The sequence below is a fragment of the Otolemur garnettii genome, unplaced genomic scaffold, assembly GCF_000181295.1.
Source record: "Otolemur garnettii isolate 467f Iridium unplaced genomic scaffold, OtoGar3 scaffold00018, whole genome shotgun sequence".
NCBI lineage: Eukaryota > Metazoa > Chordata > Mammalia > Primates > Galagidae > Otolemur > Otolemur garnettii.
The window spans coordinates 2,465,854-2,477,749 of NW_003852413.1; the positions used below are offsets into that span (position 1 = coordinate 2,465,854).

At 56.4% G+C, this 11,896-nt stretch overlaps 1 protein-coding gene across 1 annotated transcript in view; it reads right to left on the reverse strand.

Annotated features, from left to right (window-relative positions):
• The window catches only part of RNF213 (ring finger protein 213), a 116,976-nt gene that overhangs the window by 83,806 nt on the left and 21,274 nt on the right, over positions 1 to 11,896 (reverse strand). The window contains exons 4-10 of the mRNA XM_023511175.1: positions 5,437 to 5,982; positions 5,063 to 5,185; positions 4,316 to 4,527; positions 3,686 to 3,844; positions 3,199 to 3,410; positions 1,256 to 1,539; positions 419 to 678 (exon numbers count right to left, since the gene is read on the reverse strand). Of these exons, the coding sequence (XP_023366943.1) occupies positions 419 to 678; positions 1,256 to 1,539; positions 3,199 to 3,410; positions 3,686 to 3,844; positions 4,316 to 4,527; positions 5,063 to 5,185; positions 5,437 to 5,982 (1,796 nt within the window). The remainder of the gene's footprint in view (positions 1 to 418; positions 679 to 1,255; positions 1,540 to 3,198; positions 3,411 to 3,685; positions 3,845 to 4,315; positions 4,528 to 5,062; positions 5,186 to 5,436; positions 5,983 to 11,896) is intronic.

The following is an 11,896-nucleotide window of genomic DNA, read 5'->3' on the forward strand; positions in this document are numbered from 1 at the left end:
AAAAAAAAAAAAAAAAGAGTGGTGTTGGGTGTCTTCAGTCTGGACACCAAGAGGCAGATGTCTTAGTATAATCTACCTAATGTCATTCTATTTCAAATCAACACAGCGACAGACCCTGTGACCATCAGAGTTCAGAAGGGTCTAAGCAGGTCTCCCCAGCAAGCCCAAGGCCGTCACTGCTGTGGGAGAGGGCCCACACTGCTCTTAAAAAACAGGGTACTCAACAGAATGTAGATTATAATAAAATTAAAAATGCTATACGTGCCGGCAAGAAGGCTGGAGGACAGTTAGTGGTGAAAATATGGTGCTTTGATTTCTTCCTTGTATACAGCCATTCTAGGTCAAGCACTTATTTTTGTAATCAGATAAAGTCACTATAAATGGCCATTAAATCTTTTGACAAAAAAACTGACAGTACCTCTGAGACGTCCCGAGGATGTGGCTTAGGTCAGTGTGAAGGTCATCTGGTGAACTGGCCTCTGGGACGAGCAGGTAGCATAGCATGGTCTGCTCATTCTCTGACAAGGTGAGGTTGAAGTTTTCCACTGAGAAAAGCACGATTAGGCCCATTCTGAGCTTGCTCCTCACGGGCTGGTCTTTAGGCGGAGAGTCCCCACGGTTTTTCTCCAGAAACGGTTCCATTTGCTTTTTCAAGTACCCCCACAGGTCATTCTTCGCCTGGTCCCAGGAGGAAAGGAAGATGCGTGAAGCTGGGGGCTGAGTCTGCTGGAGGGGTCTAGGGCCACCCATCAGCATCGCCGGACATTCGTGGCTCAGCAGCTGGCTGGGGATGCCCGAGGGGCAGGGTGGGCTCTGCGGACAGCTGGGCGCCCCTTCCTCCCTGTGGCACCACTGTAAGCCGCGCACTGTAGGGACCCTGCCTGGGGGGACTGCCAGGGGACCATGTGATGCTGAAGAGGGTTCAACTGTCACCTCGGAAGGGGCTCCAGGGCTGCCTCAAGATTGCCCAGGCCACACCCCACAGCATAGGTGAAAGTGCTCCACCCTCTGTTCACTATACCCAAGGCCAGGGAGGACTCAGGAGTGATGCTAGGGGCTCAGATGTGCAGCCAGGAGAGGGAGCAACACAGGGAGGGTGGGGAGGCCCCCCAGGCAGCACTAGGAGGAAAGGGACAGACAGGGTGGCCTGTCCCACCCGGGCCCAGGGGACACAGGCCCATTCAGACACCTGCAGACAGGTGGCATGGCCTATGCAGAGGGTGGGGCCGCTGGTGACACACTAGAAACCTGGTACCTCCTGCTCCCCGTAGGGCAGAGAGCTCCACGGCTGTGCGTGTCCTTCATAAATCATGGGCTTCTGCACGACGGAGAAGAACTGCTGCAGCTGGGTGAAGAAGCTGCTCAGGTTGACGGCATCCCAGGCCTGCAGGATGCTGAAGACGCTGTCGAGCATGACGGCTGCTGCGATATGTCTCCCCTGCACCAGCTGCTTCGTTGTCCCGTCCACTATATAGTTCACAATTTTCTGCAATTTCCCAGGAGGTCGCATACAAATTATGTCATCGTACTGATGCCAGTCTGACAGGGACAGAAAGAACAATACCACACCTATGGTCATCGAGGCCTCGACACGGGCTTAGAAGGCTGACCGTGACCAGCAGAAACATGGAGCAGATGCACCACAGAGGAAGAAAGGAAGGAAAACTGAAGAACTGGGGACCGATGCCAGAGCGCAGGGCCCTGCTGCCCCTGCTGCCCCCGCCCCCGGGGCAGACAGACACCAGGCATCCCAGTCGGGACAGGGAGACCCCAGCTCTCAGGGTTCAGTGGGCCTGAGAGCACCTATCACAGACGTGTAACTATGGTACAGCAAACTTGGGGGACGAGGGCCTGAACACAAACAGGGCTCACACAGCTACATGAAACTGTGCCACCTGCCCATAGTGGGCACCGTCCCAGCTCCTTAGCTGGTTTGCTCTGTCCTAGGAACAGGGACACGCACCCCATAATGGACAGCCCTGGGCACAGTACCCACCATACAGTGAGAGCTAATTCACGGCTGAACTCAGGATTAGGTGCCAAGGGTATGCATACAATCCCTATGATACCCAATGAGGCCAACTTTCTAAAGTCATTAATAAGCAAGAAAGGTCAGCAAGATGACCAGATGCCACATGGACACACAGAGATAAGAGAAAGTCAGCTGGACAGTCCAGTGTCCACAGAGCTTCCTGGGGCCTGCGCCAACCTGCACCTGCTGCTGTTTTCCTGGCAGGCCCAACCACTCCACCCCACCCTACCCAGCAGGACTGGGACTGCTTAGCTCTGGACTCAGTTGTCCTGCCGGGCAAGCGTCTCCTGACCTCCAGGCTGACTTCCTGTATGTACCCCTGTAGCTGGGGTACCCATATCACAGAATTTATCATGGCAGGAATTCCATATTTATTTATGGGATTATTAGGCTAATGCCTATTCTCTTAAAGCTTAATTTCTCAGAATACGGGATCTAGCTATTAAAAGTTACATTTACAAAAGAAAGAAAAAACAGCGTTCTGTAAACAGTTATCAGGACATCTGTCTTTGTCCAAGACAGAATCAAAGGGACTAAATCTATACTTCTCTGTGTCTTCCTAAAACAACTAAACAAATGGACAAAATAAAACAGCTGTTCTCAAGACACTGGGCACTGGACACCAGGCAATGAGGGACAGGATAGAACTCTGCAGCTTACTTATTTCCTACAGTCTCCAGGCCACTGTGCAGGAGGTGGCCTGGGGCAGCACCCAACACCCTGAGCTAGAGGCAGACCTGGGGTCCAGGTTGACCAAGACATCCAGAGTTTGCAGGCGGAGCCCCCAAGAGGGCAGATACCCAAGAGAGGTTGAAGAGGGAAGCAGCTGCAGCTCAGGAATCCCCGCCAGCAGGGTTTAGGCAGTGAGCAGGTGAACTAGAGGTACCCAGGGCGCCAGGGCCCAGGAGGTGTCTGCCCTCTGGTCACCTTCTCGCCGGCCCCCTGCTGTCATACCCCAGCCCAGCCCTCCCTCCGGCTTCATTTGTTCCCCCTTCCCTTCCCGTTTCCTCCTACTAGTGAGTAGACAAGTCACGGGGAGCTGAAGGGAGAGGCCAACTCATCTTTAACTGACTCCAAAGTCAAGGCATCGCTGGACACTGGGGAGCAGAGAGGATGTGCAGGATGAGGCGAAGTCTGTCCTCCGCAGACCTGGCTGCCACACTCACCTCCGGAGCCCAGGAGTGAGGCCTTGATGCACAGGCAGCGGTTGACGTGCTCGTTCTTCTGCGGTTGCTTGTAGATGAACTCATACTGCCAGGCGCCCTTGTCACCCTTCTCAGCATTGTAGAAGACGTACTTGTAAGGGATGGCTCTGTCCAGGTGCTGCTTGGAAACGACAGCACTGCCTTCCACGAGACAGCCGTGCTCACCTAAGTCTCTGCGAATAAACGGGGTACAGCCAGTTATCCGACAATCCTACACTGGGCATGTCAGCCTGGAGTGCAGAGCCAGAGGAGCACATCCACGCGGCTAAGGGGACACTTCTAGGACAGGACATGGCTTCCAGACACAAGCCAGGAGAACAGAAAGCAGTGGCCAGGGAGGTTTGACTGAAACAGTCATCCTGCAAAAGTCTGAGAATATCATTGACCTACATGACAGAAGTCATTATTTCACTACAGACCACAGTCTGGGTGCTTCCTGGAGACATACCTGGTACACTGAAGCTCACAGACGAGTTTGCTCCACTCGGGCTGCCCGAACTCCTTCCCGCCTCTGATGAATAACTTATGGCGATCTGGGTTGAACCCGAAGTCCTTGGAGAGGATTGCGTGGAAGTACACCATGATGCTCTCTCCAGGGCTCGACAGGCTGGGGAGAGCCAGAAAGGAAGTGTGATTATAGCAAACTCTGCCCATCTGAGGGCACACAAGGACGCCCACAGGAGCTCCTTATTTTTCTTTTTGTTTGTGCGTTTTTTTAGTGCGTTAACACACCCTGGAATCGGGTCCACATCTCATACTGCCTACCACGTGGGTCCTTTCTCTGTCCCTCTAAAATGAAGGAAGAAGAAAGTGGCCAATTCCACCCCATTTCTGAAATGCTGGAGGCAGCACAGGGGGAACCTGCAGGAGTCTGGGAGGCAACAGCCTCTCCCAGGCTCCCTGCAGCACTGGGACTCCTGGGACCCTGAATTGAAGGAAAGAGGTGGAGGACAGGTGCCCCTCCCCCACCCTCCCCCTCTAGAGCAGCTGAACGCCTCCCCCACAGCTGAACCGGCAGCCTGGACTTGCTGGCACCTGGCCCTCAGCCTCCCAGCTCCCTGCCAGGGCAACACCGCACCTCGCCTTCTCTTCCCGGGCGGCCTTCTCTTCCCGGGCGCTGGCCGTCTGGTTCCTCTGCTCCTTCTGCTCCTTCTGCTCCTTCTCCTTTTTCACAGCGGCCGCGTAGCTTCTGTTATTCCCGTCTGGCTTCTTTGGGTCTTCCCCTTGCCCTCTCTCCTTCTCACCAGCTTTCTCACCAGTGAGGACAGTCTTGTCCTTGGTCTTTACTTCCTGAAGCAAGCAAGTGCCAGACTTCAAGGCAGCTCCACAATGGCCCTGTCCAACAGCCGATGCTTCTCACAGGGGCAGAGTGGCCACATCCCTTCCCTGCCACTGAGCATAGCCACTGAGGCTGCCTGTCTCCAGCCTCATCTGCAGTCTCCCCACTGCTCACACCTCTCGGTGGGGGCAGCTTCCTTGCTGCCCTAGAACAGGTCACCACAGCCCAGCCCAGGGCCTTTCCTTGGACACGTCCCAGACATCTCTGTGGCTTGCCCCTCACGCTCTTCTGAGGGAGGGGGGAACCCTGCCCGGCCTCGCTGGCTACTGGGACCATCCCCGGTGCCACCCCGACCCTGCCCCACGTCCCTCCTCTCTCTCGCAACATCTCTCACTGCCTGGCTTGGGTTTTGGTCTTTCTCTTCTCCAGAACGTGAGCCCCATGCAGGTGGGGCTTCACCTGCTCCATGCTGCGCCCCTCACACCTGATAATACTCACTGGGCAGGAGGGGCTACAGGTGCAGTGGGAGGAGGAAGGACAGCTCACCTGGCCGTGTCTCTTCGAGGCAGGAGGGGCTGCTGGTGGCGGCTCTGTTTTCGGAGTCTTGTCTTTCATTTCCTTGCTGGCCCCTTTAACTGAATCAGCCAGCCCAGTTGTAGCTTTAATTGCCTGAAAGGAATGAGGACCCCAAAGCATCAGAGTCAAGGTGACTACATGGACCAGAGAGACTTGAACTCACAGCTGATGGGTCTGCGCATATAACAAGCCAAAGGACAGGGTCAGCGCCTGGTGCAGGCCCTGAAGCCCCAGCCTGGGAGCAAGTCCCCAAGGACCCTCCCAAACAGGGAAGCCACACTGAAGCTGCACCGAACAGCACAGCAGTCGAGGGCGTGAGGTGCCACCACTTCCCGACTACTCACCCCAGGGGCCGGGGCCTCTGCCTGCTGTCTGGCACTCTGTGGGTCCATCTTGGGCTCAGAACTGCCCCCTCCTGACTCAGAGAACAAAAGCCTGGGAGCGGCATCTTTGTCCCCAGGGTGGCCTTCACGCGCAGAAGTGGTGGGACCAGCCCCTTCTTGGGGTGCCCCAGAGGGGATGGCAGAGTCCTGGTCCTTGCCTTCCACCTGGCCCTGGGGTGGGGGACCGCCCTGAGCCAAGCCTTCTGACCGTGCTCCTGGTCTTCCTGCAGCCTGACCCTGTAGGGCACTGTCACCAATTTCCCCGTGTACCAGCGAGAAGGGGCTGTCACTCTCCAGTGGAGCCCCGCCTGTGCCCAGGGGCTGGCTGGGCTGGCCGGGCCCACCCTGCTGACGTTGGCTTTGGGGCAGGGCTGTGTCCTGGGACTCAAGATTTGAAAGCGAATTCAGACTCTGGAGGCTGGAAGGACACAGGGACAGGGAGTCCAGCTCTGGGGACGCGCTCCCCTCGTTCCTCTTTTTCCGGCTCCTCTTCCTCTTCTTTTTGCTCTACACAGAAAGAAAGACACGCATTTCACTCCCTCCGTTACTGCTCTCCAGTCAAGGCTTCCTCCAGTTCTCTCCTCGGTTTCTCAAGTACATCAAACTTAGCTCCACCAAGTCACCTCAACGCATCATATCCACAGTTTCTTCATGAGAAAGAATGAAATTAAGAAATGAAAGGAAGAGGACAGAACTGAGGGACCAGTGTCCACGCTCTGCGGGGCACACGCTCGGCCCCACCAGAGCCGCGCTCGGCGCCTGCGCAGAAACACGTCTTGCCGTGTGATGAGTAGACGGCATGTACCAGCTGAAGCAGGGAGAGGGGAGACCGCACAGCAAACAGGGGCCGAGGGGCTCCTCCCCGCCCTGGGCGCACACAGGAGGTGTCCTCCCCTCAGGAATCAGGAGTGGAGCTTGTAAGGGCGTATGCGGGACCCCAAGCCCCAAGGAGGGCTGGCACTCGGCCTTGCCCCCCAGGGACACTGCTCTTCAGCACATGCAGATCGTATGGTTATGAGCAGGTGACTTGTAAGGCTCTAGAAACCTGGCAGTGGGAGACAGGCGCTGGGGTGTGACCCATGTCCACCCCATGCTCAGGTTGAGTTGCCTGGAACCACACGGACATGAAGCCAGAGGCCAACACAGCCTCTGCAGCAGCTGCTGGGGGGACGAGGACAGATGCAGCTCAGGGGCCTGTCACTGCCACCCCAGGAGTCTCTTGGCTGATGGCCAGCACCCCATGGCCCCGAGGAAGCAGGGCACAGGGCTGCATAGGGCTGAGCTGGCCCGAGGGCAGGACAAGCTGGAGCAACACACTGCCCTTTCCTGTTCAGGCCCAGGGACCCCGTCTCTGTTCTCAGAGGAAATGCACTCACGGCCGTAACTCCCCCAGCCCCATCTACCCAAGGCCTTCGTCCCTGCCCCCACACCCAGGCCACCAACCCACCACACCTCTGAGAGCGTCTATACTGTCCCCGGGAGCAGATATCACCCCTCAGCTGGCACGTTTTGTGCATTGTGGTGCGGACAGGGAGACTCATCCACCAACGAGGGCAGATTCTGAAACGGGCTAAAAGTGAGGGAAGTTAAAGTGTGGAAACACTGCTGAGGACACCGGGACAGCGGTCAAGTGAGGGGCCAGCCGGGGGGTGTACAGGCAGGGGTCAGTGTCAGGGCTGTGATGGAGCAGGTGGCTCTGATGGCTCTGACCCCAGACAGAAGCCCCAGTCCCTGCAGCATCTGGTGGCAGCAGAACCCAACGGGACAGGCCTGACCCAGGGCTAGATGGGTGCAGTGGAGCTGAGGGCCGGTGATGGGGATGGGAGCTCAGGCTGGGACTCAAGGCTGGTTAGTGTGGGATGTGGCTGCTACAGGGGTCTACGTGGGGCAGTAAAGAGTGGAGTGAACAGGCAGGCAGGAAGCCAAGGTCAAGAGACAACACAAGTGGCACTAGGCCCAGTGTGTGGTGCTAAAGGGGAGGGGACATCGCTGAGCCAAGGTGGTTCAGGAGTCAGAGCTGGAGACAGGCCAGCCACATAGGCAGGGCTGGGTCCTCAGAGCTGGTGGGGTGGCCCCAGGCACCAAGGACAAGGGCGAGTGGGGATACAGTGCTGCCTGCAAAGGCCGCAGTGTGGGAGGCGACTGCCCAGTCCTCTGGAACTCCCAGTGCCCCAGGGAGTGGCTAATCTTGGGATGTGTGCTGATAACAAAGGCTGTGCGGACCAGCAGCATCCTCCCCCACATCTAAGCGGCACTCCTTCTAGCACACGGGCGCCCCAGCACCTGGTCGGCCCCTGGTAGACGCGGGGCCTTGGAGCTCCAGGCCTCTCATGAGTGAGGCTGAGCCATCGGGCAGCCCGAGCCGGCAGGGCCTTCACCAGCCACTGCCTCGGGGAAGCAACTGGAGGAGTCTGGGCTGAGGTTGACACCAGTTAACAGTGCAGCTGGGACAAGTGTCAGCCTCTTGAGTTATGGGCTGGTCAGCTGCTACGATGACAGCTAAGAAGAGGGAAGCCCAAAACTGTCCGTAAACAGACACAGAAAGCCCAAACCTCCACTGTGGGCACCAGGCGGCTCCGCTTTGCTGAGAAGACCCTAAGACAGCTGAGACTAGAGAGGCGATCACAGGGTCCTGCCCTGCCAGCAGCCTCTTGTCCCAGGGGACGGCAGCACAGTGGCAGGGGTCTGGGGTAGGAGAACCCGCTTGAGTCCCCAGCACAGCCCACAATACACCACACTACCCGGGTGGTGATGGTGGATCCTGAGCCACTGGTAAAAGAGATAATTGGTGGCCCTACATCACAGGGCCATCATGAGGGTGGCCAGAGGGAACAAAGCATGCCAAGAGCCTCAGAAAGCTGACCGGCACATGCAGTGCTCACTGTCACCACATACGGCAGGTCTTGGGCCCACCCTGAGAAGCAGTCCCCGAATCTCCTGTTCCCAGCCACATGGTGAGAAGAGTTGGCTCTACTCCGGCTGCAGGGCCAGCCCCCGGGCTTGTGTCACCACTGTCTTCCATCACCCTGGACAGTGTTGGGCTGGGGACAGGATGGGAGCCAGTGAGATTTGAGGGAAAGCTCCCTGTCTTCTGAGAAACCACAAGAGGAGACAGTCCCTGAATAGCACAGTTTGGGGACAGCTGAGATGCCATCATGGGACATGTGGGAGTGGCTGGGGAAGCTGAGGCAGCGGCCGAGGTCAGGAAGGTGGCGGGAAGAGAGGAGAGATGCTGTCCAGATGCTGGACCAAGCCTTGCCTGTGCCCACCTGTTCCAGGCACCTGAGCACTATTCCCTTTTCAGTATCAATCAGTCTGCACTGGGTCTGCACTCATTTGCAACCCACAGATTCCCAGTGGCTAATATACCAGACTAGATTGTTTCCTTCTTAGACAAGGTGAAAGTCAAGGTAACCAATGTTCTAACAGCCCCAGCCCCACCCTCTTCTTAGAACCACACACAAAACCTGGCTGATAGAGCTGAGCCTCCTGGGCAGTGGGCAGGTGCATTATGTGACAGGTGCTGAGTGGAGAGCGTGCCCTCGCTGCTGCCGTCTCCTTTGCACACTGCCTTCTGCGTCCTCCAGCCCGTCTGTGGCACTGCGGCCTTATTTCCTTGTTTCCGTAGGAATCAGCAGTCCTGACCCCGTGTGCTGTTAAGTGCCTCCTCACTGCCCTTCCAGCTCGTACCTTCAGTCTCTGACACAGAACCTCTGGATATTTATACGGCAATAGTAACTTTTCTAACTTTTCTTTTGATGATGCTTAGAATGTTCACATAATTTTATGAATACGCATGTATATTTTTTAGAACTTCTGGGCTGCTGTTTCACATTAAAATACATAATCAATCTGGCACACACTCAGCCCTCCATATCCGCAGAGCCAACCAACCACAGATGGAAAATACTAGGGGAAAAAGCAATAAAAAATAAGACATTTAAAAATTAGTTTAACAACGGTACACAGAGCACCTACATTGAGTTAGGCATGGTAAGTAACCTAGAGATGATTTAAGGCACACAGGAGGATGCGTGTAGGGTAGGTACAGGTAACAGCATCCCAGTCAGGGACCTGGGTGTCCACAGACTTTGGTCCCCTGGGGCTCTGGAACCAGGGCCACTGCATTTTCCAGTGTCAGTCTCCTTTGGGGATCTGGTTTCTTCCACACAGTAAGACTGTGTTCAGACACCACACACACGTCATTGTCACACGCAGGAGCTTCAGGGCGCTCCTGTTCCCACACACAGCATTGTCACCCGTGCTCACACCTGCCCGAGGTCCCCGGCTATTCCCTGAGGAAGTGCCTGTTACCCCATCAGAATGTCTCCCGGCTGTAACCCTCCCAGACATTTTTCTTCTTTCTCACAATTTATAGTTCAGATAGACTATAACATCTTTTTTGTCAGCTTCCAAAAAGCCAGAACAAAACCAAAACCCGTTTGAGCTTTGCTAACTCTACCATTGACCAGGAGCAGATGTGCTGGTAACAGAGACCTCCTGTCTCCCCTCAGGAAAAGTCCCTTTGCACAGCTGGGTCTGCCTCCCGCCCTTTCTTGCAGCCCCAGCCTTGATCAGGCAAGGAGTTCCCATATTCCTGTAGCCATTGTGAACAAGCCCTCCGCCCCACCGTGTTTTCGGTCTGACCAAGCCTCCCCCACCCCCTCCCAGTATCAGCCTTGGGTGGCAGGTGCCTGTGAGCAAATGGAGAAAAGGGAGCACCATCCGAACGGGGAAGGGGACGGACTTCACCCACACCTCTCTTCAGTAACAAGGCTTCCTTGCTTCCTTCACAGGCGAAAGCACTTTCACTGCAAGTATCAGTGAGTCTCACTTGATACAGTCAAAGAACCCTGTGATACTCGGAAATGCCACAGAAAAAGTCAGGACCAGAAACCAGAGGCTCAGAGCACAGCTTCCCTGACAGCCCAGGTGTGCTGAGTGCCATGTGAGGCCACTTGCCTGGACTGACCCCTGCTGCCCACAGCCCCAGCCGCTTGCACTTTGCCAGGAAGAGAACTTGTGTTACCCATGGAGCTTTGCCCAGGAGAGTTCAGCCAGATGTCCACAGAGAGAGTTTCACAAGAAATGATGTGATGGGTGAAGGGATGGGCAGGGCGGACATGCACCATAAAGCTCACAGGCAACGTCAGCAGAGCGTCCAAGGGCAGAGGATGGCTGGTTCCCAGAAGCCTCCAACTGGCAGGGACCAGGGACTGGCGGGTACAGGGGCTGGACTGGCATGCAGACCCGGGGGGAGGCATTCCGTGCAGCTATTTGTGCAAACTACCTGCTCAGAGTCTGTAGAAGGTGCCTCAGTGACCTCACACGGGGCTGCATCCTCCTTTCTTCTTTTGCTGGGAACATAATTAGCATCTTCCAGCTCATCAGATGAGTGGTCTACGGCATTTATAAAAACCTCTGACGCAACTCCCTGTTGAGACACGACCCCCTCAGACAGGGCAGGGTTACCCCGAGCCTGGCTCCAGTGAGAAGGGCCGCCTCCTCGCAATAAGGCCCAGGCAGGGCACCCACTTGTGGAGACCGAGCCACAGCCCAGCACCCTCAGGCAGCCAAGGCCAACTGGCTGGAGGGTACAGGGAGACCAGGAAAGAGCTCCTTCCAACAGGCAGGGCAAATCCCCGTGAGAGAACTGCCCCCTGCCATCCTGCAAGGTGCACCCATGCTCTGCAGGCGAACTGGCTCCCGGCTCCCCCTGGCCCACCAACTGAATGCCTGGGCTAGTGCTGAGAACACAGACGCAGCAGTGACACACACACGGGACAGACCAACCCGGGCAGCCAAGGTGGAGCCAGGTCAGGCCTCCAGGGGCCTCCAGCCCCAACAGGCAGCCACAGGAATCCAGCCAGCTCAGTCACCTCACACCACAGAGCCTGGCAGGAAGCTGAGGGAAGAGAGCTCCATCCTCACTGGCTCCAGCTGAGCCTGGTCTGCCCTTGCTAGGGGGCACAAGCCCATCAGCCCCTCGAGAGGAAGCAAGAATCAGCATGAAATGGCCACCTGAGAAGAGGCCGGGTGGAGAAGTCATCCAGGTGACAGGAGGGACAGGACCTCCACAGTCAGCTCCCCCCACCCCCCCACCTCCTGCCCAGCCTCAGGCTGCAGGACACGGGCGCCTTGCTCCACACCAGGCAATGGATGAAGCTGGTCACCAGCTCAGCGTCTAAGCTCGGGGACACCTCCTTGGCCCCCCTCTGGCTTCTACCTGCAGAGAACTGTGTTCGAGGATGCACACACCACCCTCGGATTAAGAACCACGCAGGCTCACAAGGGGTCAGGAACACACATGAAAGCCCCCGTAAGCCAATCAGCAGAGACACCCCATCAGCGAGCACTGGCATGCTTCACCCCAATTTCTTACATGTTCCATGAATATAATATGTACTTTTTTTTTTTTTTT